This window comes from Cariama cristata, unplaced genomic scaffold, assembly GCF_000690535.1.
Source record: "Cariama cristata isolate BGI_N322 unplaced genomic scaffold, ASM69053v1 scaffold33134, whole genome shotgun sequence".
Classification (NCBI taxonomy): domain Eukaryota; kingdom Metazoa; phylum Chordata; class Aves; order Cariamiformes; family Cariamidae; genus Cariama; species Cariama cristata.
In genome coordinates this window covers 1,226-27,816 of record NW_009614049.1, presented here as the reverse complement: position 1 = coordinate 27,816, position 26,591 = coordinate 1,226, and the positions used below count along the sequence as shown (strand labels likewise).

General features: G+C 37.5%; 2 protein-coding genes across 2 annotated transcripts; both read left to right on the top strand.

Moving 5' to 3' along the window:
- Window positions 1–54: 54 nt before the first annotated feature.
- PNN (pinin, desmosome associated protein) lies at window positions 55–10,571 on the top strand (the record flags this gene model as incomplete). The annotated part of the gene is made up of 8 exons (XM_009699265.1): window positions 55–126; window positions 1,014–1,082; window positions 2,764–2,836; window positions 2,921–3,015; window positions 4,965–5,040; window positions 6,762–6,917; window positions 7,001–7,139; window positions 8,180–10,571. Coding segments are annotated over 8 exons (1,969 nt in total), but the record flags the coding sequence as incomplete, so codon positions are not given.
- Window positions 10,572–17,527: 6,956 nt separating this feature from the next.
- On the top strand, window positions 17,528–26,274 carry MIA2 (melanoma inhibitory activity 2; the record flags this gene model as incomplete). Its single annotated transcript, XM_009699264.1, has 6 exons — window positions 17,528–17,642; window positions 19,109–19,242; window positions 20,567–20,653; window positions 20,998–22,159; window positions 22,971–23,357; window positions 26,056–26,274. Coding segments are annotated over exons 1-6 (2,104 nt in total), but the record flags the coding sequence as incomplete, so codon positions are not given.
- Between the last annotated feature and the right edge of the window lie 317 nt (window positions 26,275–26,591).

The window sequence follows — 26,591 nt, the reverse complement described above, 5'->3', positions numbered from 1 at the left end:
AGCGGCCCGGGGGTCGGGGCAGGTACCACTAACAACGCCCGCGGTCTCTTGCAGGCCGCCTCAAAACAGGCTGCTGGCCGTCACGGGCTCTGGTGGAGGTAGAGGGCGTGGGAGCTTATTGCTAAGGTAAGGAGCTGCAGAAAAGGGCAGTGGGGTTTCTTCCACCGTTTACCCTGGCGTTAGTTTGCTGTCCTTACCCTACGGTGTTTCATATTTCTCGTCTGATCCTGTTCCTTATTGTGCTGCTGTTTCAGTAAGCAGGCGCCAAAGGTGGCCTACAGGGCATTTGGGGTTTTATATCACCACCTGAGATTTAAATCACCTTCTCATTCTGAGTTATAACACGTTTAAACTGGTGGTTTTCCGTAACCCTTTCAGCTGTTAACCTGAAAAATGAGGGGAAACCTCGAAGTGGAGGGAGCTGTTATGTGGTATCTGGGATCTTGTCTTTTTGAAGTTGTTCAAAATCAGTATCTCGGTAATTAAAAAGCTGGTAGCTGTTCTGGGAAGAACAGAAAAGTTGAAGTCAACAGGAATTTTAAAGCACACATGGGTAAAACCGCTAGTGTTTTGTTGTGGATTTTCCTTTTTTTCCTCCCCATTCCCCCCCTGCCCTTGCCAAGTAGAATGAAAAGGCCAATTTTTGTTTTCTTTCTTAACAGAGTATGTAGTGGATTTTTTTGTTGTTGTTGAATTTCAATATTAAACTGCTGGTTAAGGCTTAGTACATTGTGAAAATTATTGCCAATATGAACATTGAACATAATGGGGCTCCTTGTTTTAGTGTAGCTGCTCAATTAAATTAGTGCAGAAATTCAAGTTTAAATTAGTTGGTCCACAAGCAGTATGTTTAAACACTTTATCGCAGTAGTAACAGTAAATGATGATAGAGCTGAATAAAACTTGTTGTTACATCATGACCACAAAGCCAAAATACAGTTTGATTGTGCAGGCTTAAGGTGGACCTGGGATTAGCCTAGCTTGTTCGGAGATCACAAGTGTTTTCTTTTTAGGCGTGGATTCTCGGATAGTGGAGGAGGACCCCCAGCCAAACAGAGGGATCTTGAAGGGGCAGCCAGTAGGTGGGTGCGAAAACTGATGTAGAGAACTTGCTTTATCAGAATGAGAATTTATAACAGTAAATTTAAGATACTGAGATTCAGGAGCTATTAATAACTGATGATATCACTGTCTTCTTCAAGATAACATATTCAAGACTTCTTGGAAATGTAATTGACTGTGGTGAAATATCTTGAGGTTTTTTTTAATACCTTATAGCAATGTAAAGGTTATAGCAATAATATAAAGGTATAGCAATACAAAGAGTCTTGGAATTTTCTGTTTTACTTGGTGTACAATCTGCTATATTATATTCTGCTTAGTAGCCCAGATTTGTTTTACAGTAGACACAAATTGAATTATTGGTGAGACCCCACCTGAAGTATTGTATCCAGCTCTGGAGCCCTCAGCACAGGAAAGACATGGACCTGTTGGAGAAGGTCCAGAGGAGGGCAAGGAAAATGATCCGAGGGCTGGAGCACCTCTCCTATGAAGACAGGCTGAGAGAGTTGGGATTGTTCAGCCTGGAGAAGAGGAGGCTTCGAGGTGACCTCATTGCGGCCTTCCAATACCTGAAGGGGGCCTATATGAGAGATGGGGACAGACTTTTTAGCAGGGTCTGCTGTGATAGAACAAGGGGTAATGGTTTTAAACTAAAAGAGGGTAGATTTAAACTTGACATAAGGAAAAAATTTTTTACAATGAGGGTGGTGAAGCACTGGAACAGGTTGCCCAGAGAGGTGGTGGAAGCCCCATCCCTGGAGGCATTCAAGGTCAGGCCGGATGGGGCTCTGAGCAACCTTATCTAGTTGGAGATGTCCATGCTTACCGCAGGGGGGTTGGACTAGATGACCTCTAACGGTCCCTTCCAGCCCAAGTGATTCTATGATTCTATGACTGAGATCTCCTAATCAATAAGTTGAATGCTTACAGTGTGACAATAGACTCGGATCTTGAACTTTCATATCTCCATCCAGATCTGTCATATATGACTGATTATAGTGAGCTTCATTCTATGGGCACTTATGTGCAATGGTAGTCCTTGACTGAAGCAAGGCTTGCTTTTGAATTTTTGAGTTAACGCAAAATTAATACTGTGAAACAACTTTACCAGTAGTAAAGTGCTGTGCCACAAAGCTGAGAGTGAAAGCTGAAGATAACTTTGATTTAATACACTGCCTAGTTGTTCTTTGTTAAAGACTCAGTTCATCCAAGTCCTCAGGTCCTAAGTGTTCTGCTGCTCCTCACCTGTTTTCTAGGTATTTGGCTTGGTAACTTAAATTTCACTTTCCATTTGAAAAATCATACCAACCTTTATATCTTGATGCATTTAAATTTGTCTCACGATCCCCTTTACCAGTAGCCGTTTTAAAGATTCTGGAAAAAGTACAAACTAATTAAAAACAAGAAATAAATTCCAAAGGTGTTCTAAACCATCAAATATAGTAGTAATGCAGGTTCTTCCATTTTACTTTACTGTGCAAATTGTATTAAAACTTAAACTGTTTTCTCTCACTGATTTTTATCAACAGTAGATTCTGTCTGTAAAATGCTAATTGCTGGTCATTGGAACAGTGGGGAGATTTTTACTGAAAGTGTTGGTGGTTCTGAGTAGATATGCTGACTTATATTTTTCTCATCTTAGAACAGATGGTCTCTTAAATATATGTTCTGTAGTGACCACTAGTGCTGCTTCTTCCTCAGGCTGGGTGGAGAACGTCGGACAAGAAGAGAATCACGCCAAGAAAGCGACGCAGAGGATGATGACATTAAAAAGGTAATACATGATAAATGGAGCTGTGCAGGAAGAAACTTACTAATTTGGAACATGAACAAAGTAGTTTGTTTTTCTTTGTTGTAGCCAGCGTTGCCATCTTCTGTTGTCGCTACCTCCAAAGAGCGAACACGTCGTGACCTTATACAAGATCAAAATATGGATGAGAAAGGAAAACAAAGGTATGCAGAAATCTCTTGTAAGCACTAACAGGGTACTTCTGAGTGCTAGCATAGGAAGTAGGTTTAAAAAGTATTATACAGATGCTATTATGTATCAAAGATGATGTTGAAGATGTACCATAATGGTATTAAATTGATTTTTTAAAAAATACTCTCTCAAAATACTTCAGAGCAGTAACAACGCCTCATTCACTTCACATAACTGACAGGGGTTCTACTTCTGAGGCCACCTACAGGAATAGTTTTGCTAGTGCTATTGTAACTGATTGTCTTTGAATAAGACAGAAATACATATAGCTTCATTGGTTGCTTAACAGTTTGGACTGTTACATCTGTCTTGGTATGTCATTTATTTTGTTGCCTGAAGGAGGCTTTTGGGTGTGGGTCCCCCCACCTTTTTTTAATGCAGTAGTTCCATCATATGTTTTTTTTCCTCCTATTACTTTCAGACTCATTATTGTGTGTACAGCCTGACCTTCCTTTTGCCTGCTTTTTAGATTTCCTCCTATGTATGTCTCCTTTTCCCATATTTTGTGTCAGGGTAGCTCATAAAAATTCTTGCTGAAATGCAGCTCTGTTGGGAAGAGGTGTTGGAAAAGCAAATTTGCAACTGTGTTCGACCTCTTAGACTCCATCCACTTCAGTGTGCAGCTCACCTGGTGTAATAATAACCCATACTTGAAATAAATAGTAGAATGAGAGCTGGAATAAGGAACTATATAGAGCTTCTCTGATAGGGACCACAGATCAATTAGCACAGAAAAGGCACTTCGCTTGCTTCTTTTACATTTACGCACCACTAACAGACTGTTTTTGCTTCCGTCACCAGTTTCCCACTGCTTTCCTCACAGAAAGACTTTCAAAATTCTTAGTGGACTTGTAGAGCTTCAGGCACTAAAAGCTTGTTTCCTCAGAATTGTAGTTTTACTGTTTTGCATTTCAGCAATCTTCTGGGGAAATGAGAAAACCAGTATTGATCTCTGTGACTTATGGTGGAAAAAGGCTCTTTTAGAGGACAGCATCCATTGAACTCTTTATTTTGCTCAGTGTCTTCTCGGATGTCATTCACATACAAATACACTTTGAGTAATCACTGGCTCTCAATTCTTTGTCTGTTTCTATTTCTGCTGTTTAATATACAAGGACCTTTACCTTTCCATGTCAGGTTTGTGCCACTGTAGCAGAGTGGTACTAAGTGAAGAGAGTAGCATTTCCTTTTCTCTCTTAATTGGGTAAAAGTTCAAGGCAAATAAGAGAGCGTGCCTCTTGCTGTAAAGGCTTAATTTGGGATTAAATGGAAAGAAAGAAAAGTGAAATTCACAAAATCATTTCTTGTTTAGAAGAAGGGAATTCCTTGAAGAGTTTACTTAGTTTTCTCAAAACAATACTTAATTGGATGAGAGCAATTCTGGTTTCATCCCACAGTGCAGTGTTTCATTGTAGAAGATACGGTTAGGCAAACTGTGACTGATAAGCTTTCACTCCCCTGTGGCTCCGTTTCTCCTTAATCCTCTGAGCGGGGCGGGGGGGTACATTTTTCAGAAAGCCCAATGACCTCCCGGTTCACTGCCTTACTGATAGCTCACACTGTATTTACTCAACCTTTTCTTCAGTACTGTCTGCTTTGGGATTTATTTTTTTTTTTAATACTTCCTTAGTGTCATTATTTCCAGATGTAAAATGTGCAGGATTCTAATTTTCCAAGTACCAACTGTGCTGTGTTATGGATAAGAGCTGCAGCTTACTCTTAAGCAAAATATGATATGTCACTGTAAGTTATATCCTTGGCTGTTGGCACAGTCAGTATGTGTTCTGTTGCTAATGGCCTTGAGTAATACTGAGCCTTTAAAAATAAACATCTCTGAGGTAGAAAGTTTCTCTGATTGTTTATGCAAATAAAAATCTTAGTACTTGAATTGAATCTCAAACTTCTTTTTGTTTTTATTCAGGAATCGACGTATATTTGGCTTGTTGATGGGCACTCTTCAGAAATTTAAACAGGAGTCCACAGTTGCTACTGAGAGGGTACTTATTTTTAGTTCTATCAGATTGTAAATAATAAAGCAAAATTGTGTGGTTAAGCTGCTTCAAATAGGAATGAAAATTTCCTACGGTGTAGGTTGCAGGTGCAAAAAATTTATAAGAGTGCATGTAGGCTTTTGTTTGGTTTACTTCAGTGGAATTGGGGTGGGAGGCAGGAAAGGGACTCTAACAATTTCATGACCTTACAACATTATTTCTGACCATTGCAGAAGTGAAAAGGCAATGTTTTGTTGATTGTTTTTTTTTAATTGATGTACATTTTTAAAACATGTAAAATACAAAATAGATTGTCTTTTTTCTTGTTTACATTATTTGGGGATTATTTCAAAGTAAATGGAATTTAGTCAGGTAACTATTTAATAGGTCATAGGCTACTTCTGTAAATAATGGTGATTCAGTATTGCTGAAGCAGTGCCCACCCTGATGTTCCAGATGTTTAAATTATAACCAAGTATACAGAAATGTATGGGTGTATTATGCTATCTGACTACAAATGGCTTCCCCCTCCCAGTACAGATAACAAGAATTTCTGTTTTTAATAAATGGATATGTGATTGTACTGAAATGAAAGCTTTTTCCATAGCTCAGTGCTAACTTCAAAAAAACTTGTACATAGGATGGTGGTAACTTTATTCCTAGTATGCCCTTTTAAATTGTGGAGGATATGGTATTTGTTTACTGTTTCCCTATATAGGTTATTCAGTTAATACTAATAATCTTTAGATTAAAAACAGTGTTTGAAAGTTCTACTTTCACAGTCCGGTGGAAGCAGATACAAAGTTTTTAAACTTAAAACCTTTTCTGTGTAGTGTTAGCATAGCTGGCTTGCAGTGTTGGTATTGATTACTTTCAGATTCAGTATTTGGATATCCTGCTGTTGTATCTAACTTCTCATTAGCACATGAGAAAGGACCCAAATTCTCTCTTGCCTGCTTGCCTTTAGAATAAGAAACTATTGATTAGGATGGTCTAGAAACATGAAGTCCTCGTCTAATCTATAGTAGTTATCTGTTTGCATAAAGAGACTTTGAGGAGTTACTGCTCCTAGCAACATATTTCTGAGAATTTATGTAGGCATTGTTCTCTTCATACACAAAAACTTACTATAAATCAAAGTAGAGGCCTGAGGAGATTTATAACACAGCTATTTTGTTGTCCAGGCACTAAATTGTATTTTTTTTTTAGACAACTATTGTACAATCTGAGCATATGGCTGTCAAGAACATACAAACAGGGCTTTTGAATTATAGTAATATATCTAATTAGCGATGAATATAGTGGCAGTATTCGCGATGTAATATGCTTTATTGGTCACAAGCACCAGTCTCCAGGCCCTCGTTTGTTTCTGGGGGAGCTGACTTTTTTCTCTCAAACCGGAATACCTGAAATATATTTCTTTTTTTTTCTGCCACTGGGGAAAAAAAAATGTTGAAGCTTGTATTGAAAATTGAAATCCAAACTGAATGATAGAAAAGCAGACAGAAATCCACAGGGGCCCATAATTTTAAAGTTAACCCACAAAAAAATTAGGTGTCAGTAAGCAATGTCAGTCTTTTCTTCCTTTACCTCTAATTTAGGAGATATTTCTTAATGTGTTTTTAGGAATGCCTTTAATGGTGTGAATTCAAAATTTTAACTGGACCAAACTAGACCACTTTCTAAATCAAGAAAAAAAAATTGAGATACTTCTTTATTTATCTTAGCAAAAGAGACGACAAGAAATTGAACAAAAACTTGAAGTGCAGGCAGAGGAAGAAAGAAAGCAAGTTGAAAATGAAAGGCGAGAACTCTTTGAAGAAAGACGTGCTAAACAGACAGAGCTGCGGTTACTGGAGCAAAAGGTTGAGCTTGCGCAGTTGGTGAGTTTTTAGTTTTGCACTTGCTCTTTCTCCTGTTTAAACTATCCTTGTGTATCTTAGGGTTATTTTCATTCATTTCTCAGCAAGAAGAATGGAACGAACATAATGCCAAAATAATTAAATACATAAGAACAAAGACAAAACCCCATTTATTCTACATACCTGGCAGAATGTGTCCTGCTACACAGAAACTGATGGAAGAGTCACAGAAAAAGATGAATGGTAAGTGGTCTTTGTGATGTGAAGGCTGTTGTTCTTGCCTCCCTTTGATGTTTGCTGTACAAGTTTCTTTTAAATCTCTCTGCTTAAATACATGAATTTCATAGGACAAACTGTACATTCTTGCATGGGTGTTCATCATAAGTGAACATTACTCTTTCAGTGACTTATTTTTATGTTGGATGTGCTTTGATTCTCTTACAAGAAGTCAAAAGAGGTGTATGCATAATCTCAGAGGTATGTGTTTAAAACATGGTCCTTTATGTTAGTTTTAGTACCCAGATGTATGCCAGCGTAGCAACTCAGTTTTTGAAAAGACAGATGCTATGGATTGAAGACCCAAGAAAATGCAGGGTTTTACAAAGGATTTGACTAGTGTTTTCTTAAGCACAGCACTAGAACTTTATGATGATTTTTTTTTTCCTTAATGTGTCTTCATTTCTGTTTCACAGGATGACTATATTTTTCTTTTGGAAAACAATTTAAAATACTGCGGTTGATGGTAGTCCTACTGTTCTTTTTTTATTAAACTGAGAATGTATTGGCCTTTTTTTTTAAGGAGCTTTTCTTCATTGTGTGGGGTGGAGGGGTAAGAAGAGAAGCTAGCTCACCTGTCCAAATAGCTTACGTTATTTAAGCTTTCTTAATACCTAACCAGCTTTTTGCTGATTCTCACTATCTTTTGTTTACCTTAGGAAGTATAACCTTGTTAATATATAAATACCAGGACATTAAGGTATTATTTTGATATACTGTTGGTTGGATTGATTTTAATGAAATCAAAACCTCTTTTTGTTAGCTTAGACTTAGGGCTTTACTGTTCTGATACTCAACTGAGCTGACTATCCCCTTTGCTTTGTTTTCTTAAGGTAACTAGCAGTCTTTTTCATTATGCATGAATGGCTTGCTACTTCAGAATGAATAAGGATGCAGTATTTATAAGTTAAAACAATTTGATAACTTATTAGCTCATAGTTAAGGGGAAAATGGATTTCAGTGTCTGTAGATTATCTGAAACTATTATTTATGCATTTATTCCATAGCACTCTTTGAAAGCAGGCGAAATGAATTTGCAGAGCAGATTAACAAAATGGAGGCCAGACCCAGAAGACAATCTGTGAAGGAAAAAGAACAGCAGGAGGTGCAAAATGAAGAAAAGAAGGAAGAACAGAACAAGGAGCAGGAAGAGGGTAAGGTGGCTCAGCAGGTGGAAGAGATGGAGACAGGTAATCAGCACAATGATGTAGAAATGGAGGAGGCAGGGGAGGAAAAGGGAAAAATAGGTTCAGGGCATAGCGATGCAGAGAAAGAACAGGAAGAGGATGAACAGAAACATGAAATGGAGGTTAAAGTAGAAGAAACTACTGAGGTGAGGGAGAATGACAAGCAACAGGATGGTCAGCATGAAGAGGTCACAGCTGTAAAAGAGGAAAGTGAAAACATTCAGCCAGTGGATAATGAGCACGATGTGGCTGAAATGAATGAGGCAGATAGTGTAGAACCTGTAGAAAACGAAAATGGCAAAGAAGTGGGACCAGAAATGGAGTGTGATGCTCAGCCAGACAAAGTGTGTAGTGTTCCTTCCCCTGAGAAGGGGAAAGGTATCAAACCAGAAATTGAAGCTGAACCTGACGAAAAACAGGAGAAGGCACCTGAAGCTCAGCCAGAACCTGTGGCTGAGGTTCTACCTCAGCCACAGTCTGTGCCACTGCCACAGTCACCTCAATTGTCTCAGTCCACTCAGGATACAGAGCCCCAGGCAGACAAGGATGAAAATGCTGTGACGTCTATAAAAGTGGTTGAGGCACAGACCGAGCAGACTCAGACACCGAGTGTAGAAATTAAGAGTAAGACTAGGAGTAGAAGCAGGGGTAGGGCAGGGAACAAAACTGGTAAGAGTCATAGCCGTAGTAGCAGCAGCAGTAGTAGCAGTAGTACTTCAAGCAGTACTAGTAGTGGAAGTAGTTCCAGCACTGGCAGCAGTAGCACTCGGAGTAGTTCCACCAGCAGCAGCACTACAAGTGGAAGTACTAGCAGGGACAGTAGCAGCAGTAGCTCTAGCAGTAGTGAAAGTAGAAGTCGAAGCCGAGGAAGAGGGCATAACAGAGATAGAAAACGCAGAAGGAGCACGGACAGGAAGCGAAGGGATGCTTCAGGAGTAGATAGGAGTCACAAGTCCTCAAAAGGTGGGAGCAGAGATACCAAAAGCTCAAAGGATAAAAGTTCAAGATCTGACAGAAAGAGGTCTATATCAGAAAGTAGTCGGTCAGGCAAGAGAACTTCACGGAGTGAAAGAGACCGTAAATCAGACAGGAAAGACAAAAGGCGTTAACAGAAGAGACCAAGCTTCATTAGCCTAATCTTTGCAGCGGAAGATTATTTGAGTGAAAGGATTCCTTGTAAGGAGGAGGAGAAGGCTGCCTTAAGAATTGCATGCTGTAAAAAATCTTTTGGAAAAATGCAGACTGTTTACCAGGCATTCTTGTACTTTTTACATAATTTTGTAAAAGGTTACTTACCAAAATTATGTGAAGTTCCTGAAAATGTAAAAATAAAAGATTAACACTCCTTTGCATCTTTTTTTAAATATCCTGTACTTCATTAAGATCCTCTGTATATTTTAATAGGTAAACCTTTAAGTAGGTTTGATCACTTCTGTATCATACACTTTTTTTTTTGTAGAAATAAATGTGCGTTTTAAAGAAATTGTTTGAGATGTCCTGTTAACAATTAAATTACCCTTTTAGATCATATTTAGGGAGGCAGAGTGGCAGGAAATGTAAAATTTTGCTTTTCCCCTCTATTCCTTGCAAGAATGGGAATCTCAAGACCCAGTAAAGGGAGTAGTCTCTTCAGTGCTGGGTAGGAAGGGAAAGTAATTGATTTAGATCTATGCTTTTTGTTTGTTTTTTTTTCTGTAATCGCAAGCTCTTACTCAATTCTATCTTCCAGTTTTAGAAAACTTTTTCCTATCCATAGCAAGCAGTGATTAAATTGAAATGTTAACACTGGCCAAGATAGCTCATGTCAGTCTGGAATACCACTCTTACCTGCCTTCTGCAGGTGCTTCAGTAGTATTTACAGCTATGTTTTGGAGACAGGTAATCTGTTTGATGTTCCTTGCTTTGATGGCTAGTGGAGGAAAGACCAGCTTGCTTCTCAACCAGGATTCTTTTTATTTTAGTTTCAGACTAATCTTTGATCCCTTCATACCACTAGGAATAATTACATTGCAGTGTTGGGAGTTACCTGGGACTACGTAATGCTAATGTTGTGTGCGTGCAAGAATGCTTTCTGAATGTATTTAATAACACTTAAAGTGGTATGGTGTTATCTATGAAGGTGAATACTGTTTTTATATGATTTTGTATGGAAAACAATAACATCTGTTGCTCTGTTCTGTAAATGTGCAAATAAATGTGGCTTTGTAGACTACTCAGTGCCTATGATGTTTTCTATAACACAGGTGTATTACCTTAGTCTTTCTACATTTAAAGCCTGAATCATAACTGCAGATAATGTACCTTAGAAGCTCTGTATCCAAAATTGTTCTTACGGGATTCATTTAATGCCTGTTAACTGAATATGAAACACTGCTATAATCTGTATTGTCTTAGCAGGAAGAGAATTCTCGTATCACATATACCAAATCACAGACCAGGAAGTCCTAGAAAGATTTTGGAATGGAAATGATGTGAGCTTATTTTAGTGTACACAATGCTGTATATACCCCATTTTTCTGGAACATAAAGCAGACTTTCACAAAATTCTAGTTTGAGAGGCTGTCAATTTTTGGATTTTTTTGGCAGATTTCTGTGTTCTGAAGTGCTGAAATTCCTGGCTTAAAGAAACGTGTCTAGCAATGGATGAAGTGGAGTGTTCTTTCAGCACCAGTAGATGCAGTGGGAAAGCTCCTTAGGCTTCCTCCTTCTGAACAAGTTCAATGCTTTATTCTGATTCTTCAGTCCATTTACTGCAACAATATCCTATCTGCCTCTGCTTCACTACACCTAAGAATCATTTTTAGTTCTTGTCAGTAGTCTCCAACAATATTTCCTTCCCTTCAGAGGAATGTGGTTGTTTAATGTGCCGCCTTTTTTGAAGGACAAGCAGAAGTTCAAATGCCTTATCGAAGATGTGAACACAGCAGTTTACCACAAGGGACAAATTTATACTGAGTAGTTGAGTAATGGCTGGTTTGCATGTTTCAACTAACTTCACACTCCAAATTGCCTTTGGAAGTCATTTTAATTTTGTCAGTTATATTTTTCTTTTTTCCCCTAACATTGAGTATTTTTAAGGTTTCTTATTTTGAGCTTGAGTGATTCACTGCTGTAGTGTATTTACTGTACAGGTTTTAATGGCTGATACTGTAGTCATTATGCAAAGCTAAAGAAGTAGTTTGCTAGGCAGAAACCACTGTTTCAGAGGAGCGTATTAACAGGGTTTATAAAAGCAATGTGGTGGGTCCAGGTAGCTGAACTAGGGATTGGATTGATTACGTCGTTTCAGTGTATATTACAGGCAGCAATGTATTTTTGACAAGGTGAAAACACAGGTGTTTTGTTGCTGAGTACAAAGCTGGTGATGTATTTGATAGTTTAATGTTTGTTAGAAGAAACTTACTACCATGGTTAAACTGTGCTGTTAATTAGTAGTTAGCCTTACTAAATCTAAGTAGTTCAATCCGACATAAACATCAGCATGTGATAACATCATAAGAATGAAGTTTTCTAAAAGCTAGAGAGTCCAACCAATATTCCACTACACAAATACTATAAGATAGTAGTATACTATTAGCGCAATATTACATAAAGACCTGTGTCTTTCTAAAGCAGTGGCATTTTTAGTAATTGTTACATTTGCCCTCAAGGTCTCATCCTCTTAGCCTGAAACAATTTTAGAGCTGTGGGTAGGGCTGAGACCACGGGTACCATTTCCTTCCTAGTGTTCCCAGTCTGCTGTTTCAAATAGCTGACAATTTCAAGACTGAATTTGATGCAACAGTTTGGGGATTCTGAGAATTAAGTGTAGATAGCACAGGAGTAGGGAATTATTAAAACATTTTCTTACTTCCCTGTAGTGGTGAGTAGAGATCAAAGGAAAAGTACCTTGTTCTTTCACTCAAGTAATGCAGAAAAATGAACAACAAAAAAGGGGGGAAATTAAGAATGAAGTTGAGATGCTTTATGTGAGTGGGCAACATACCATGTATGCTCTATGCCTCTCTTGTGAAATGCTTCCATCAGAATGTCCCTTCTAGCAGTAAGTATAACTTTAGAAGGTGGTTGGGGGTTTGGTGGGTTTTTTTGTTTGTTGGTTGTTTTTTTTTTAAGAGCTTTTATACTATGCACTGACTCTATACAATTTACTTGTCTTTTTCTTCAGTCCTGATGCACAGATAAAGTGGAAGGCTCCAAGAATGGGTTTTCAATGGTGCTCCACTCAGAGTCCTTGTCAGAGTAGATTTTATGCAGATTGTTCATTAATTATAAGCTGAAACATGACTTTGCATAAAAAGTACACCTCTTCAAGTTCCTGCTCCTTTATTAAGGTGATGTCTTTGTGCTTAGAACAGTTTCGTTGTATGTATTCAAAGGAAACCTGAACATAATTTTTCTGTGGAAAATAGGTATTAGTGAACTAAACAGCTCCCTCCAGCAAAATTAATTTCCAAACCCAGTAAATTTGCAAATAGATTTCTAGAGCATGTCTTGTTTATCAGGAAAGTAATGGTCTTGTAGTTAGGTCCCACTTATAATTCTGAGATTTGGGTTCAACTGCTGATTTTGTAGCAATTACTGTGGTACAACAGGACAAACATTTTATGTATGTCCCAGATCTTTAAAATTAATTTCCCTGCTCAAAGTATTTCTCTGAGACTACGTGTGTTTATGATGGGATCGAATGCTGTGGCAGTGGTGTATGAGTAATATAAAGAGATCTGTGTGTTGGAGGATAGAATTTATTTCCCCCACCACCACCACTTTATAGCAAACCTGTGTTTTACCACAAACCTTGTTCAAGCAGTTGTTATTAGGTGACAATGTTCTATTATATGGCCAAATGTGAGGCATTCAAAGCTTGGGAATGTATTATCAAGATTCAAAGTAATAGTAGTCACAAGTTCCACGATTTTTTAGAAATGCACTGTGAGTTGACATGCTTGTAACCGTTTTTGTAATAGGGAAGCAATAATGGCTTTTTCTTGCTATTTGTTATCCTGGCTGAAAAAGTTGGTTTGAATCTGGATGATGAATGACTCTTACCTGTTTAGAGTTGTCTAACGGGAAGAGTAAATTAGTGTTCCTTTTCTTCCTTTGACTTATTAATTTTAAAATATACTTGTTTGAAGAAGAAATACAATCTCTTTGGCATGACATTTGATGCAATGTAAAAGTTGATCTGTATTTTCATCCAAACATCCTAAGTCAAGAGAACTATATTTTTAAAGTGCTTTTGCCATGGACTATATTTTTCTATGTATTAGTGCAATATCCTTACACAGTGAAACCCTGCATTCTGTATGGAGCCTTTTGGTGCTATCATAAGAATATAACCAAAGCTGTATATACAGTTGTTATTCTAAGATAGATGTTGACTTTAATCTACTTAGGAGCACTTTTACCAACTTATGATTTGCTTTGGGATCTTTATTGTTAATGCAGATATTGAATAGTCTAGGAAATGCAACATCTCTTATACAAAGTCATGTCTTAAAAGAGCCATCCAGTGTGCCATACTACTCGGTTTATTTAAATTACACTATTAATTCTGAGTTGATCCTTCTGTGAATTTTAATATATCACAAGGGATCTCTGGATTTCTAGCTCAGTAAGATGTCACTGCAAATAAAAAGTTAATGGTTTCATCCTAGCAAAAGCTGTTGGAAATAGGTCTTACTTTTTCATTAGTATTTTTTGTCTTTGCATATATAGTAGTACTCACATTTGTTGCTTCAGTTCAGCAGAACAGAAGTTAGATGAAGTCTGACTCTATCTGCTATAAAGCTTTCAACTTTGTCCTTTGGAAGCCAGCTATGATAAACTCCGTGAATCTTTGACTTTAGTTCAAAGGTGATTAAAAGTTATGTGTGTATACCATCTGCAGGTATAGGATTTACACCCAGAAGAAAATAATATTTGATATAAATACAATTTATTATTGAAGTGACTAGAGGAACAAATAAAACAGAACAGAGATCACAGCAGTGCGGATCACATCAGCCTTTTAACAGCTTCAAACCTAGAAGAATGATTGTTGAGACTAAGCTATACAGTGGACAGTGCCCGGAGAAACTCAAAAATTGCAGATGTAGATTAAACTGGGTAGCTAAGATGAGCTGCAACATTTTGTCTCCATATAAAGACTTCAGAGTTAGTTTGGGTATTCATATGAAAATGAAGTCGGAACTATTTTCAGAGCTATTTTGACAACTACAGTAATAATGTGCAAATCTCAAGGTGTGGGTCTCATAGTTTGTTCTCCCACACAAACTTGCTGAAGTATGTAATTTTAGGTGTCAGAATACCTGGCTTTTCCATTTTTAGGTGAATCAGCTCCATGTTACCAGACTCAAAAAGGGACTGTTAACCTTTCTAGGCCCATTATTGTTTTTTGTCCCATGTTCCATGGTTGGTGTGCAACATTACAAAAGACTCTTCTGGCCAGTCGTTAATCTTGGTGGGATAAGAATATTGTCCTTTTTTTGATTTTGTACAATACTTAGTATATAGAGAGTTGCCCCAATATAAATTTCTTGTATGTTCCTTCTCACCAATCTGTCCTAATCTGTAGAGACTTGGAAGTTAAAAAAAAAAAAAAAAATGCCCATCCTACTTTTCTGCTTACTAGGTTTCTTTGCATTTCACAGAATTGATTTGGCTGGGAGAGACCTCTGGGATCAGAGTCCAGTCTTTGCCCTAACGCAGCCGTGTCAACTAGACCATGGCACTGAGTGCCACATTCAGTCTTTTCTTAAACACCTCCAGGGATGGTGACTCCACCACCTCCTTTTTGTCACGTTTTAGCTGCTTGGTATTCCATTTCTCCCCTTTCACCTCCTAGAGATAAACCTAGAGGACCCCAGGGAAGGTCCCAAAGCACTGACCCTCTAAGCCACACAAGATCCAGGGAATTGAAGGGGAGTGAATGTTGATGCTGGGGATGGGGCTGCATCAAAGCTAGTCAGGAGCGAGTGGTGGGAACTATTCAGTGGTATATATACATAATATACAGTGGTGGGGATCTCTAGTGTATTTTCCCTGGTGCACAAGACAGCTCTGCGGAGGATTACCTAACAGCAGAGGCAGCTGGTGGACTAGGTCATAGGATAGGCCTGTCTGACTACCGAGTCATGTGGCAAAGGAAGGGGCCAAAGTGTTAGATTGCAACTGGAGGACATGTCATCTACTGTGACTTTTTGTTTGTAGGACATTGCTGGTTAACGTGACCCTGGCTCACTTTGTGCCCTCTCTCCCAACCTCCAGCAGATGATCTGTTTGCTGGCTCAGTAGGTCAGGCTAAGCACCAGTGTCCGGCAGGTTTGAATTGTGGACAGGAGGGAGGGGGAGCTATGCTGCAAGTAGGATACAGCTTAGCTTCATGGAAAGAGAAAGCAGAGTGAATTCTGCGTGAGTCACGCTCAGGACTGGAGGAGGGGCAGGCCTACTAGGAAGCATATGACTGCAAATATTATCAGGTTGGGCAGGAATATAGATTCTTGGGGTGCTATCAAGAAGGGAGAGAGAAGAGGCTACCTCACGCAGGAGCATGGGAAAGGAAAGGTGAAGCCCCTTTTCTAGGTCAATTAGACATGTGTTTAGGTCACCAAGGAGGTGCAGGACAATGATGTGAAGCCTTTGAAGCAAAGCTTACTTCTAATGCAAACCTCTCTGCAAGATTTCATTGATAGCACGACTTCATACCTATATAACCAGTGTACAACTCCCTGCATAATTACTACTTTAAAGCATAATCTGTATTTGAGAAAACTTTATTTATACCTCCATATTGGGTAATACGTTGCTAAGAAACAGAGGGTATTCCTTAAAAAGCAGGACATACCATCTGCTTAGCTTTGGTATATCGCTCTGTGATATATGATGTAGAGACAGCATATGGATTTTCTAGTTATCTTAAGAGCCTGAAAACTGCTGTCATGGATCATCCCCAGCCAGCAACTAAGCACCATGCAGCTGCTCACTCACTTCTCCCCCCTCCCAGTGGGATGAGAAGGAGAATCGGAAAAAAAGTAAAACTCATGGGTTGAGATAAGAACACTTTAATAACTAAAGTAAAATAAAATACTAACAATAATAACTGTTACTGTAATGAAACGGGATATAACAAACAAAATCCCCACAAGAAAAGCGATATATAATGCAGTTGCTTACTACCCACTGATCAATCCCTAAGCACTGATCGGCCCCTCCGTGCCAGCTCCCCCCAGTTTCTGTACTGGGCATGACTATGCTATGGAATATCCCTTTGGCTGGTTCGGGTCAGCTGTCCTGGCTGTGCTCCCTCCCAGCTTCTTGTGCACCTCCTCGCTGGCAGAGCATGGGAAACTGAAAAATCCTTAACTTAGGACAAGCACTACTTAGCAACAACTAAAACATCAGTGTGTTATCAACCTTATTCTCACACTAAATCTGAAACACCCTGTACCAGCCACTAAGCAAAAAATTAACTCTATCCCAGCTGAAACCAGGGCAACTGCCAACCACCTTTAAAAGACTTTGGAGTTGAGTAAGTATGCCCCGTGCTAAAGGATTGTATTTAGCACCTAATGCGTGGGAAAACTCCAAAGGAGTATGTGGAAAAAAATTTCTGTTCTGAGTTCCCAGTGGCCACCTATAAATAATGTAAAACGTATCAGTGCACATAAAACATAGTTTATTAAATAAAAAAGCTAGAAAATTGTCAGTAGCTATATTAGCAATCATGCGAATCAATATAAGTATAAAATTGATAGTCCATCGTAAAATCAGGTAGATGTATATTAAAAATACATTCATAATCCGGAAAAAAATCCTAATGCAACTCTTGTTGAATTTCTCCTAACACAGTCTTCCAGAAGCTCAGTAGAAAAGAACCTATCTGATACAAGCTAAACTTCGATGTGACCAGAACTAGTTTCTTTGTATTCAAAACATCAGCGTAGCTATCGGAACATAGTTAATTATTAAACATACGTGTATAATCAGGACACCTGACTTTGCAGATTGTTAGCAGGTTAGCATAGAGTACTTCTGTTTAAGCAGATGAGAGAAGGAAAATAGGATTATAAATTTATTTGCAATGTTTTGTTAGGCTAAGAAAAATAATGTAGACTATTCTTGCTAACTGCACATTGATACAGTTTCAATGCAGTCTAGATTTTATCTAAAATGTCAAGGATCTTGGATCAGAGAATTTTGCTGTTAGTAATTTCATTTTTAACAAGTCTGCAGAGTACAAAGGTACTTTCAGAATGGAAGAAGTGTGGTGATCGGGAATGTGAGAGTAAGTAAAAAAGTTTTTTTTCAAAAGGAGTCTGTGGTGTATATGCAGCTATTATGAACCATAATGTCGAAATTAGCAATGAAACAGACTGAAAATGTTTGTTGTCAATATACTAAGTTTATAAGCAATAGGCTTAAACTTTTCAAACAAAAAAAAAGAAAAAAAAATACTTGCTGGATTGTGTTGTGTAAGTATATAAAGATCAAAGTTCAGTAAAATTACTCTTGAATAGCTAGTTTTTCTCAGGTTTCCGCAAAACAGGCAGTATAAAGCAGCTTTAAAGTATTTTTAACTCATTCTTCACAGGTATAAAAGAGATTTAAAAAAACCCCAAATGGTAGGCTATGAACTGAAAAAGATGACTATATATCTTGTGTTTATAGAACATTCACAGCCCATTCTGCAAAACTCTATTTTTTTCTACTGGAACAAACTAGTTAGTTTGGGGGTTTTGTAATCCTTCTTACAAGGATGTTAATATATCCTCTTTACTTACTTTTCCTTCTTTAATATGAAGTAAGAGCAGTAACTAGTTATGGAGTTCCTAGGGAGTAAATAGCTCTGCAGGATGCAGAGCCACTGAATCACAAGTGGGCAGCGATAAATAATGCCCCATTTATTATCCATTGATTACCTTTGTGAGACCTGTCATAATCGTATGTAATTGAAGCTGTTTCTAAGCTGTCTCCATTGCTTTGGCAGCCTTAATTGTTGCATTTTCAATGTGGATAGTTTGTTCGGAAGCAGAAGAGACCTTAGGTTTCCTCTGCTGATGGATCTTTATTTTCCTGTGGCGCCATGCTGACTTCAGCGGGTTCTGGATGCTCAGAGATGTCTGGTTTTGTGGAACAGCATGTGGAGTGGGCTCCAAACCCACCAGAGGACATCAGCAGTGGTTTCTGTGGGGAGACAGGGGTAGAGACAAAGAGAATTCAGAGTCATCCAAATTGAACTTGAAACTTTGTTTCTGACAACGTGTTTAAGGTTTATGTTGCTTAAACTCACCTATTTTCTTCGTAAGATGAATGCGTTCAAAACAGAGGACAAAACCCCTAAAGTAATTACTAGATTTAACTTAGAATTTCTAAAATATACAATTATAAATATGCCTGGGAAATGTTTTTAGCTGTTTAGATCTGGCGTTAATAGTTGAACTTGCTGATTCTCCACAACCATTTCAGTATTGAAAGCTTGGCTGAATAAGGGCTGAAAAATGCCCACATAGGACAAGAGCTCTTCTCCCTGATGTCTGTAGTAAATAAGAAAGAAAACAGGATAGGGCTGCTTTTTGCATTACTTGCTTTACACTTGATGATATAAATGGATTAGTATCATAACAAAGCACATACTGATGTATTAACAAACATTTTAATGTATTTATATGTATCAGACTTCTTCAGTAACGTATCTGACTTCAGAGAAAATGGCTGCTATACGTATTTCTTTCTTTCTACATACTATTCCAGCGGCAATGAGCAGAGTTCAAGCCACTACAGACTACTTAGGGCCTGATTGCCGGTATCTTAACTTCAAAACAGGGGAAGAAATAATGGTATACTCCAAACTTTCAAGGAAAAATGAAGACTTGTGGACAGGAAGTGTAAGTACTTCAATCTGAAAGTCTTTCTCCATAAATAATTTAGATAGTATAATAATAGCATAACAACTGCAGTCTGCTTGCTTCTAGGGATCTTCCATCCCTTTTGTAATATTAACCAGTCATGGATCAATATAGTATTTGGGAGATGGGTCATTGTTATTATCCTTATATAGAAAGGGAAAATCAAAGCGAAAATCTATCTTGACATAGAGAGGCAAAGATCACTCATGGAGAAACAAAGTCAAGATCAGAATCCAAGTTTTCTGTCTCCTTCATCTAATCATTTAGCTATAATGATTTCATCTCATTCCCTTAAAAACATTCAGGTCTATCAGGTCAGGTACCTACCACCAGGTCTGTGGGTAAGAAGGTTTTACAGTTGCTTAATCAGCAAGCCAGTATTGGGACCTGACTTCACAGTTCAGTGCCCAAGGAAAGTTCCCAGAGAAGTTATGTGCATATTTAATGATTTGGAACAATTGACAATGTAGTTAGAACAGCCATGTAGTTTTGTTATAGCTAAGAAGGAACAGATACATTGTGCATGGATACAAATCCAACTGCTAGTAAAGCTGTGTAAGTGCTTCGAAACCAGAAGGTATTGGTAAACTTTTTTTTTTTGCTAAGTGATCTGTCACATTTATTGTTTAACAGTGAAATTCCACCTTCCTGTTTTTTCATCTGAGAGTATCTTTGCAGGTACCTCACTCTTCCTTGCCTTCCAAGATGTATTCCTACATTAAAGACTAAGTGCAATGGTTTGATGTAAAGTTACTCGTTGGTTTCTTGGTCAGACTGACCTTTACTTCTTTTCATCATTATCATCAACTTACTTTCTGTAGTGTTGCCATTTCTTCATTGCCATTTTCTCTTCAGCTGCAGCTGGTCTGATACCTGAATTTCATATCCTACTTTTCTTTTAACTTATTTTGGGTCATTAGTTATTAAGGCATGACTGAGTCAATGGGAAATTTGCAGCCGATTTTAGTAGGAGCTGGCTGAGATCATCTGTGCACACAACACTGTCTTCAGTTGAAGCAGTGTTAAGGCTACCGGTTTGATTCTGCACAGACACACATTCATAAAAATAATACAGAAAAGAATAGTATGGAGTAATATACTCCCCCTTGCTTTCTGAAATAGCAAATAGAACACTTTTGTGAAGGAAAAAGAAACCAATCTTCTAACCAAACAAAATGAAGGGGGTAGGAGGCAGTCCTATAAACTGTTTATTTGTATTCATACTTTTCTAGCATACATGCAAGTACCTAACATACTTATCATTGAGGTTTAAATGCTCTCATTCCTTTTATATTTTTTACAGAAAGGAAAGGACTTTGGATATTTCCCAAAAGATGCTGTGAAGGTTGAGGAAGTTTTTATTGCAGAAGAAGTTGAAGTGCTCACTAAGGTAAACCAACATTACCAGATTTTCCAATGCAGTTCAGAGCAACTGAAAATCTAATATCCAGTTAGAAGTTCAAATGTCAATGCATATTTTATTTCAGATAATTCAAAACATGTATTTTTTCATTATTGCTTCATTTGCGTGTTTATTGTCATCTAAAATAAATTTTATCTAGTAAGTGATATAGAACCATTAGGAATAATATATTTACTTATAGTCCGTTGTGTAAAGTTATACACATGTACAACTACACAGAAAGAGAGAGAATAAAGATATATTGCTGAGCTACACAGTGCTGTAGAAAATTACACATGAAAGCATTTTAAAAGTTAATATTGTTCTTTTAGGAAACTGATTTCCTTTGTCTTCATGGAGATAAGTACGCTTTTGAAAGTGAAGATAGCGCATTACATGATCACAACAAAGAAAATGAATATTCATCATCTGATGCAGAATCAAAGCTGCATGAAAACGAACTCTTAAAACATACAAGAGACTCCATGCAAAAGGAAGAAAGAGTTGAATCAGTTTCTGAAAATGATTCCAAAGAATTTCACACTCAGGAGGAGTCTGCAAGCAAAAAGTTGGTTAGAAAAAATGAGGACAGAAAAGATGATACTGAAGAGCAACAAATGCAAACCAGTCCCCCATTAGAACCCATTCCGACTCAGTCTAGTTGGATTGCAGGATGGTTCACCGTAGGAAGTAAAAATGATGAAGAGCCCTTAAAAGCCATTACCGAATCTTTAGAAGAAAATACATACCGAGGCAGAAAAATAGTAGTAACTGCTGAAAATGATTTACAGGAGCCAAATGATAAGGAGGAACAAGCACCCCCAGCATCTGTTTGGTTTCAAGGTGGACTGACGGACTTTCTGTATTTTAGTGAAGAGAATGTGGATGTTGCTTTAGCAGCAGACAAAAACGATCCACAAATCCATGGTGTTTCTGGTGTGCCTGGACATTCCAATAATGAACAGGAAACAGCAGCCACAGAGTTATGGACAGAAGAAGAAAAGAGTGAAAGCCAAGAATCCCCATCAAATTGGTTTAATTTGGGTTTAAGTAATGTTCTTAATTTTGGCCATGCCGAGAAAGATACAATTGCTATGGAAGATCAGCAAAGCACAGAAAGAGAGGATGAAGCAAATAAGAATGAAGAAGTGCAGACATTGTCCATGTGTGATTCTCTGTGGTCTAAAGAACCAAAGGAGATGGTTAAAGCAGTGACAGGTGAAGAAGATGAAGAGAATTATGCAGAAGAAATAATAGATTCAAACAGCAACATGTCAAATCCTGGGGAGATACCAGCAAGTGTGCATACTGTTAATGACACCAAAAGCACCTCAAATAGCACAGAATCATCTTTTGATATACTAACAGGTGACAAAGAGAAGCGAATCGAACCTTACAGTTCAGAACAAGACTTGGTATCAGAAAGCCAACTGCTGAAAAACACCGAAGCTAAAAAGAGAAATCAGGAGTCAGAAAGCAAACATGGCCAGTCAGGTTGGTATACAAATATCTATGATAGCTTTATTAATTATAATATGGACACATATGATAATCAACAGGGACATGAATAAATTACATCAGATCAGATTTCTTCTTCTCCTAGCCCACCTCAGAATTGTGATCCCTCAGACACACACAAAAAAATCCCACAGAAGAAAAGCCTCACATAGCTGAAGGACAGAGCCATTTATTCTCTTTTAGCCATTTTGCAGACATACTGAAGTTTCATGTTCAACAACCAAAGAAGAGCAAGTGCAGAGTTTGCAAGATGACATATTTTTTTACTGATGAAACCCGTCAAACTGAAAATGATGATGAAATATTACAAGGAAATAATAACAGAGCAATAAAGTACAAGTAAATCAGAGAGTTAATGAGGACCCGTCTGAAAATGATGAGTTTGTAAACCAAGAAAGCAATCTGTTTTCCTCACTAGCTGTGCAAAATAATGAACGCAGTAATGAAAAAGCAAAACATATTGTCAAATTAGTTAGCAATAGTGATGCTTCACAGATTTTATGTGTTGAAACACTTGTACAACCTGAAGTATCTCAAAGACAATATGTACCTTTGTTTAGTTATTCCAGTGCTGAAGAACGCGTTCCTAAGAGTAGTGAAAGTCAGGAAAACACCAATATAAAAGGTTATTATAATGACCCTGTCTTGAAAGATTTTCTACATTTACCTTCAAAATTAAGTTTTGAAAATACAGTGGAAATTGGAACTCATCTGCAGGGAAAATGAAAAATGGAAATAGTTGAAACAGTGCAAAAAGAACAAAATTACCTCAACACTTGTATTCAAGAATCTGTAAATTCAGAAAACGAATTACCAAGTTATGGGGAACTACAAGGGACTGCAGATAATCATCTGGGCATGAAGAAGACTCCATGTGACAGTGAACAGAATCTTACTCTGGAAACATCTGAGAAAGGCAAACCAGTCAAATGCTGTGATACAGAACAAAATTCAGCATCGAAAAGCCGTTTCAAAATGAATGGTGATGCAAAAGATAAAATTCACAAACCAGAGAATAAAACCAACCCACTGGGTTTTTATGAAAATAACATCAAAGATTTCAGTCAGGATATTTTTAATGATGAACAGGATCATAAATCTGAGGAGTCCCAAGAACTGACTCCAGACCAACCTTTCTCTCCTCACCCCTCATCTAGTGACTTCAGTTTAACAGGTACCAAAACTTTGAAAAAATTGGCCACTTGGAAGACATAGGGAGTTTCAGAATGGAAGGTAAAAACTGCTTGCTGAGAATACAAGACCTAAGCTTCCATAATGAAAAAAGGCCTCAATATAAGCCTTGATAAAATACTATGAGGAAAAGAAACTGAAGGCACCTCAAATCAGAAGGTTAAACATATCAAATCCGATAACAGTAATGCAGATACCTCCAAAGAGAATCATCTTTCTCTTCAGCTGGCAGTGCAAAATAACAAACAGGGCAATGGAGGAAGAAAAACAAGCGAAATCTACCAGATTAGTAAAAGATAGGACAACACTTGATGCTCTTGGTGATAGCTTGTCAGGAGAGAAGCTACAAACTGAATGAATTCCTATGAACGTGCAACACGATCAGAAAGGTAAAGCCGAAATAACACAGGAAGATTTACATTCCCAACAGGAGCTTCTGGTACTACAGAATGGGTCAGAGGACAGTCTTAATCCAGATCTTAGAAAGAAATATAAAAATCACATGTGATACAGTAAAAGAAAAGGTTATTCTGCATCATCAGGTTTACACCCATCAATTCAAGCCGTTATGACAGTGCAAGATAGAAAAACATAGAAAATTAATCTGACTTTTGGAAGGCATCATCAAACACTACTTCAAAAGGCACAGTAATACAAGTCTCCAGCTGAATCCAAGTCCTCAAAAAATTTATAAAGAAAATTTATTGACAATAAAAGCAGCAGCCATGTGATATTAGTCTGACTGAATGTGAACTTTTACCGTAGAAACCCTCTAAAATAGAAGATGATTTAAAAAAAAACCAAACCAAAACACTATTACCATTAGTGTCTTCTAAACCGCTCAAACTAGAAAGCCAGACTGCTATTAAAAAAACCCCAGATTAATTAAATCCTGTCAACCTGGAATTGCTCAAAAATCTGACTGATAAAGTTGTGTTGAAAAAGAAGATACTGTTGTAACTGAAAGGATGGATAATACTGAAAAATTAATTGCTGCTACTAAAACAAGATAGGAAAGGGAAAGAAAAAAAGAAAGAATCTGAAAATCAGAGAGAGTCAAAGTCCAGAAATATAAATAAAAAAAATTACATTATAACAGAAAGGGTTCCAGGTAGTATTTTTACCAGAGCATCAGGGTTCTTTGCAAATACATTTAATAAAACTACCAATTAAGCCTGCATAAAAAAAAGTCCGAGGATACATGTCCTATTGAAAAAAGACAAATGAAAATAGTGATGACAGTAGGACTGGTAGAGTTAAATACTGCACAGAAGAATGAGATGGAGTTAAGAGAAAAGGAACTGACCAAGAAAAAGATACTACTAAATCTGTAGAAGGTGCGGAAAATGATGAAATCAATTTAGAAATCATGCAAGATACATTTGAGGAAGGACAGCTTGGCATTTTGGAAAAAATACTATTGCAGAATCCAGCAAAACCAAGGAAACTGACAAAATCATAGTAGGGCAGACAGAGTTCATGTCCCCAAATCCAAGCGAAGATTTACCAATCAAATTGCAGCTGCACCAGCAATTTGAAAAGATTCATCATGAAATCACAGCTTACTCATGTAAAGACAATGTTATGCAGAGGAAACAAGTGATTGTGTCTGCACAAAAGGGGCACAATTTCGACACTGGGCAGGAAAAATGTATGGAAAAAAGGAATGTTCTTCTAGAGCTGCCAGAGCTTTTGTCTGCTGTAACAATTAAGTGTGCAGCCCAAACTGCAGCTAAAAGTACTGGACTAATGCTTCACTAACACTGATTTAGTAAGAACAAAATATGCTTTGTTTGAGGAAAAAAAATAACAGATACAACACTCTCTCCTTCTGGTGATTTAAAATCAAGAGGTAGTAAGCCTAACTCATAGTAGTTAATGACAGATTTATGAAATTTTGGGGATCTGGTGATACAGATTGAGTTAATATAATGGTAATAGTTCAAGAGCCAGTTACTCTTCCTGACTTTTGACTATTGGACTATTTGTCATGGGTATCTTTGGCCAGTTGTGGCTTGAAGCATAGAATTAAAAATTAATCAATTTGTAAATGGTATTTTTTTGTTCTACATGTGTAAGCAAGGTGTGGGAATTTTTGAAAGCAGTATTTTATTTCCTTCAGGAAACTTAACTCCAAGTCACTGAAACTGAGGCAGCTAGGTGCCTTCAGTCATACTTCTGCATGAACACGCCTGTGGTTTCTTGTTATTTCGCAGTGATGTTTGTTACCTTGTTGGGAAGTTGTTAATCTTTAATCATACACGGCATGTTTAATTTTTCTTTTTGTAAAGCTTTTCCCACTTGTATTTGGATATAATATAAGAAAGAGACCTACCAATCCTGAACAGGGAATCTATAGGCTAACTATCAAAACCAAGCATATTTTTTCCTGAACATTGATTTTAACTACTTTACTACATCACCAGTTTTGCTTAAAGCTCTATCCTCCAAACTCTGTTCCAAGACCATTACTGGAACCAGTATTTCTTAAACCATAAATCTGTAGCACATTTTTACTCTGATGTAGCACTCTAGTGTGTGGCTTTAAGTTGATGAAAATAAAAGAAAAAAAAATCAAAATCTCTATAGAGGTTAATGTATTATAAAACTGTGTGTGTGTTTGTGTGTGTAAGCTGAATCCTCTGAAAATAAACATGATTTCCCTTCACAATTATTTGCAGGAGTAGGCAGTAGAAGGCGGCTACTAGAAGAAACACCAGAGAAGGAACATGAAATGAATGCCCCTGTAGACAGTGAACGCGACAGTGACCAACATTCAAAAGTAACAGCAATTCCTTCAGTAAATTCTGAAGAAAAAATGGATAGTTCGGTAGTTGACTCTCCATTTGATGTTAAAAAGCCTTTCTCAGATGCCATCCAGAACTACGTTCCAAGTAATGGTAAGTGTTAAGTTTCTTAATTTTAAGGAAAATAAATTTGCAATCTTAAAAAAAATTAGTTGGAATTATAGGAACTTGACAATCGTAATGTAAAACCTTTTTTTTTCCCTTATGAACAAACCAGAAGGAGGCTGGATATATCAGATACTTCTGTGCTTGAATGCTCTTGAGATCGGGGAATCAATACAATCTGTATTTTCAACAGTGAAGAATATTATCAAAAAGGTAAGAATTTTTTATGTGATATGTTGTTGACATTAGTGAAAAATCAAGCCAGTTATTGGTTATGTTCTGCAATGAAGCTCCTAAAAAATGAA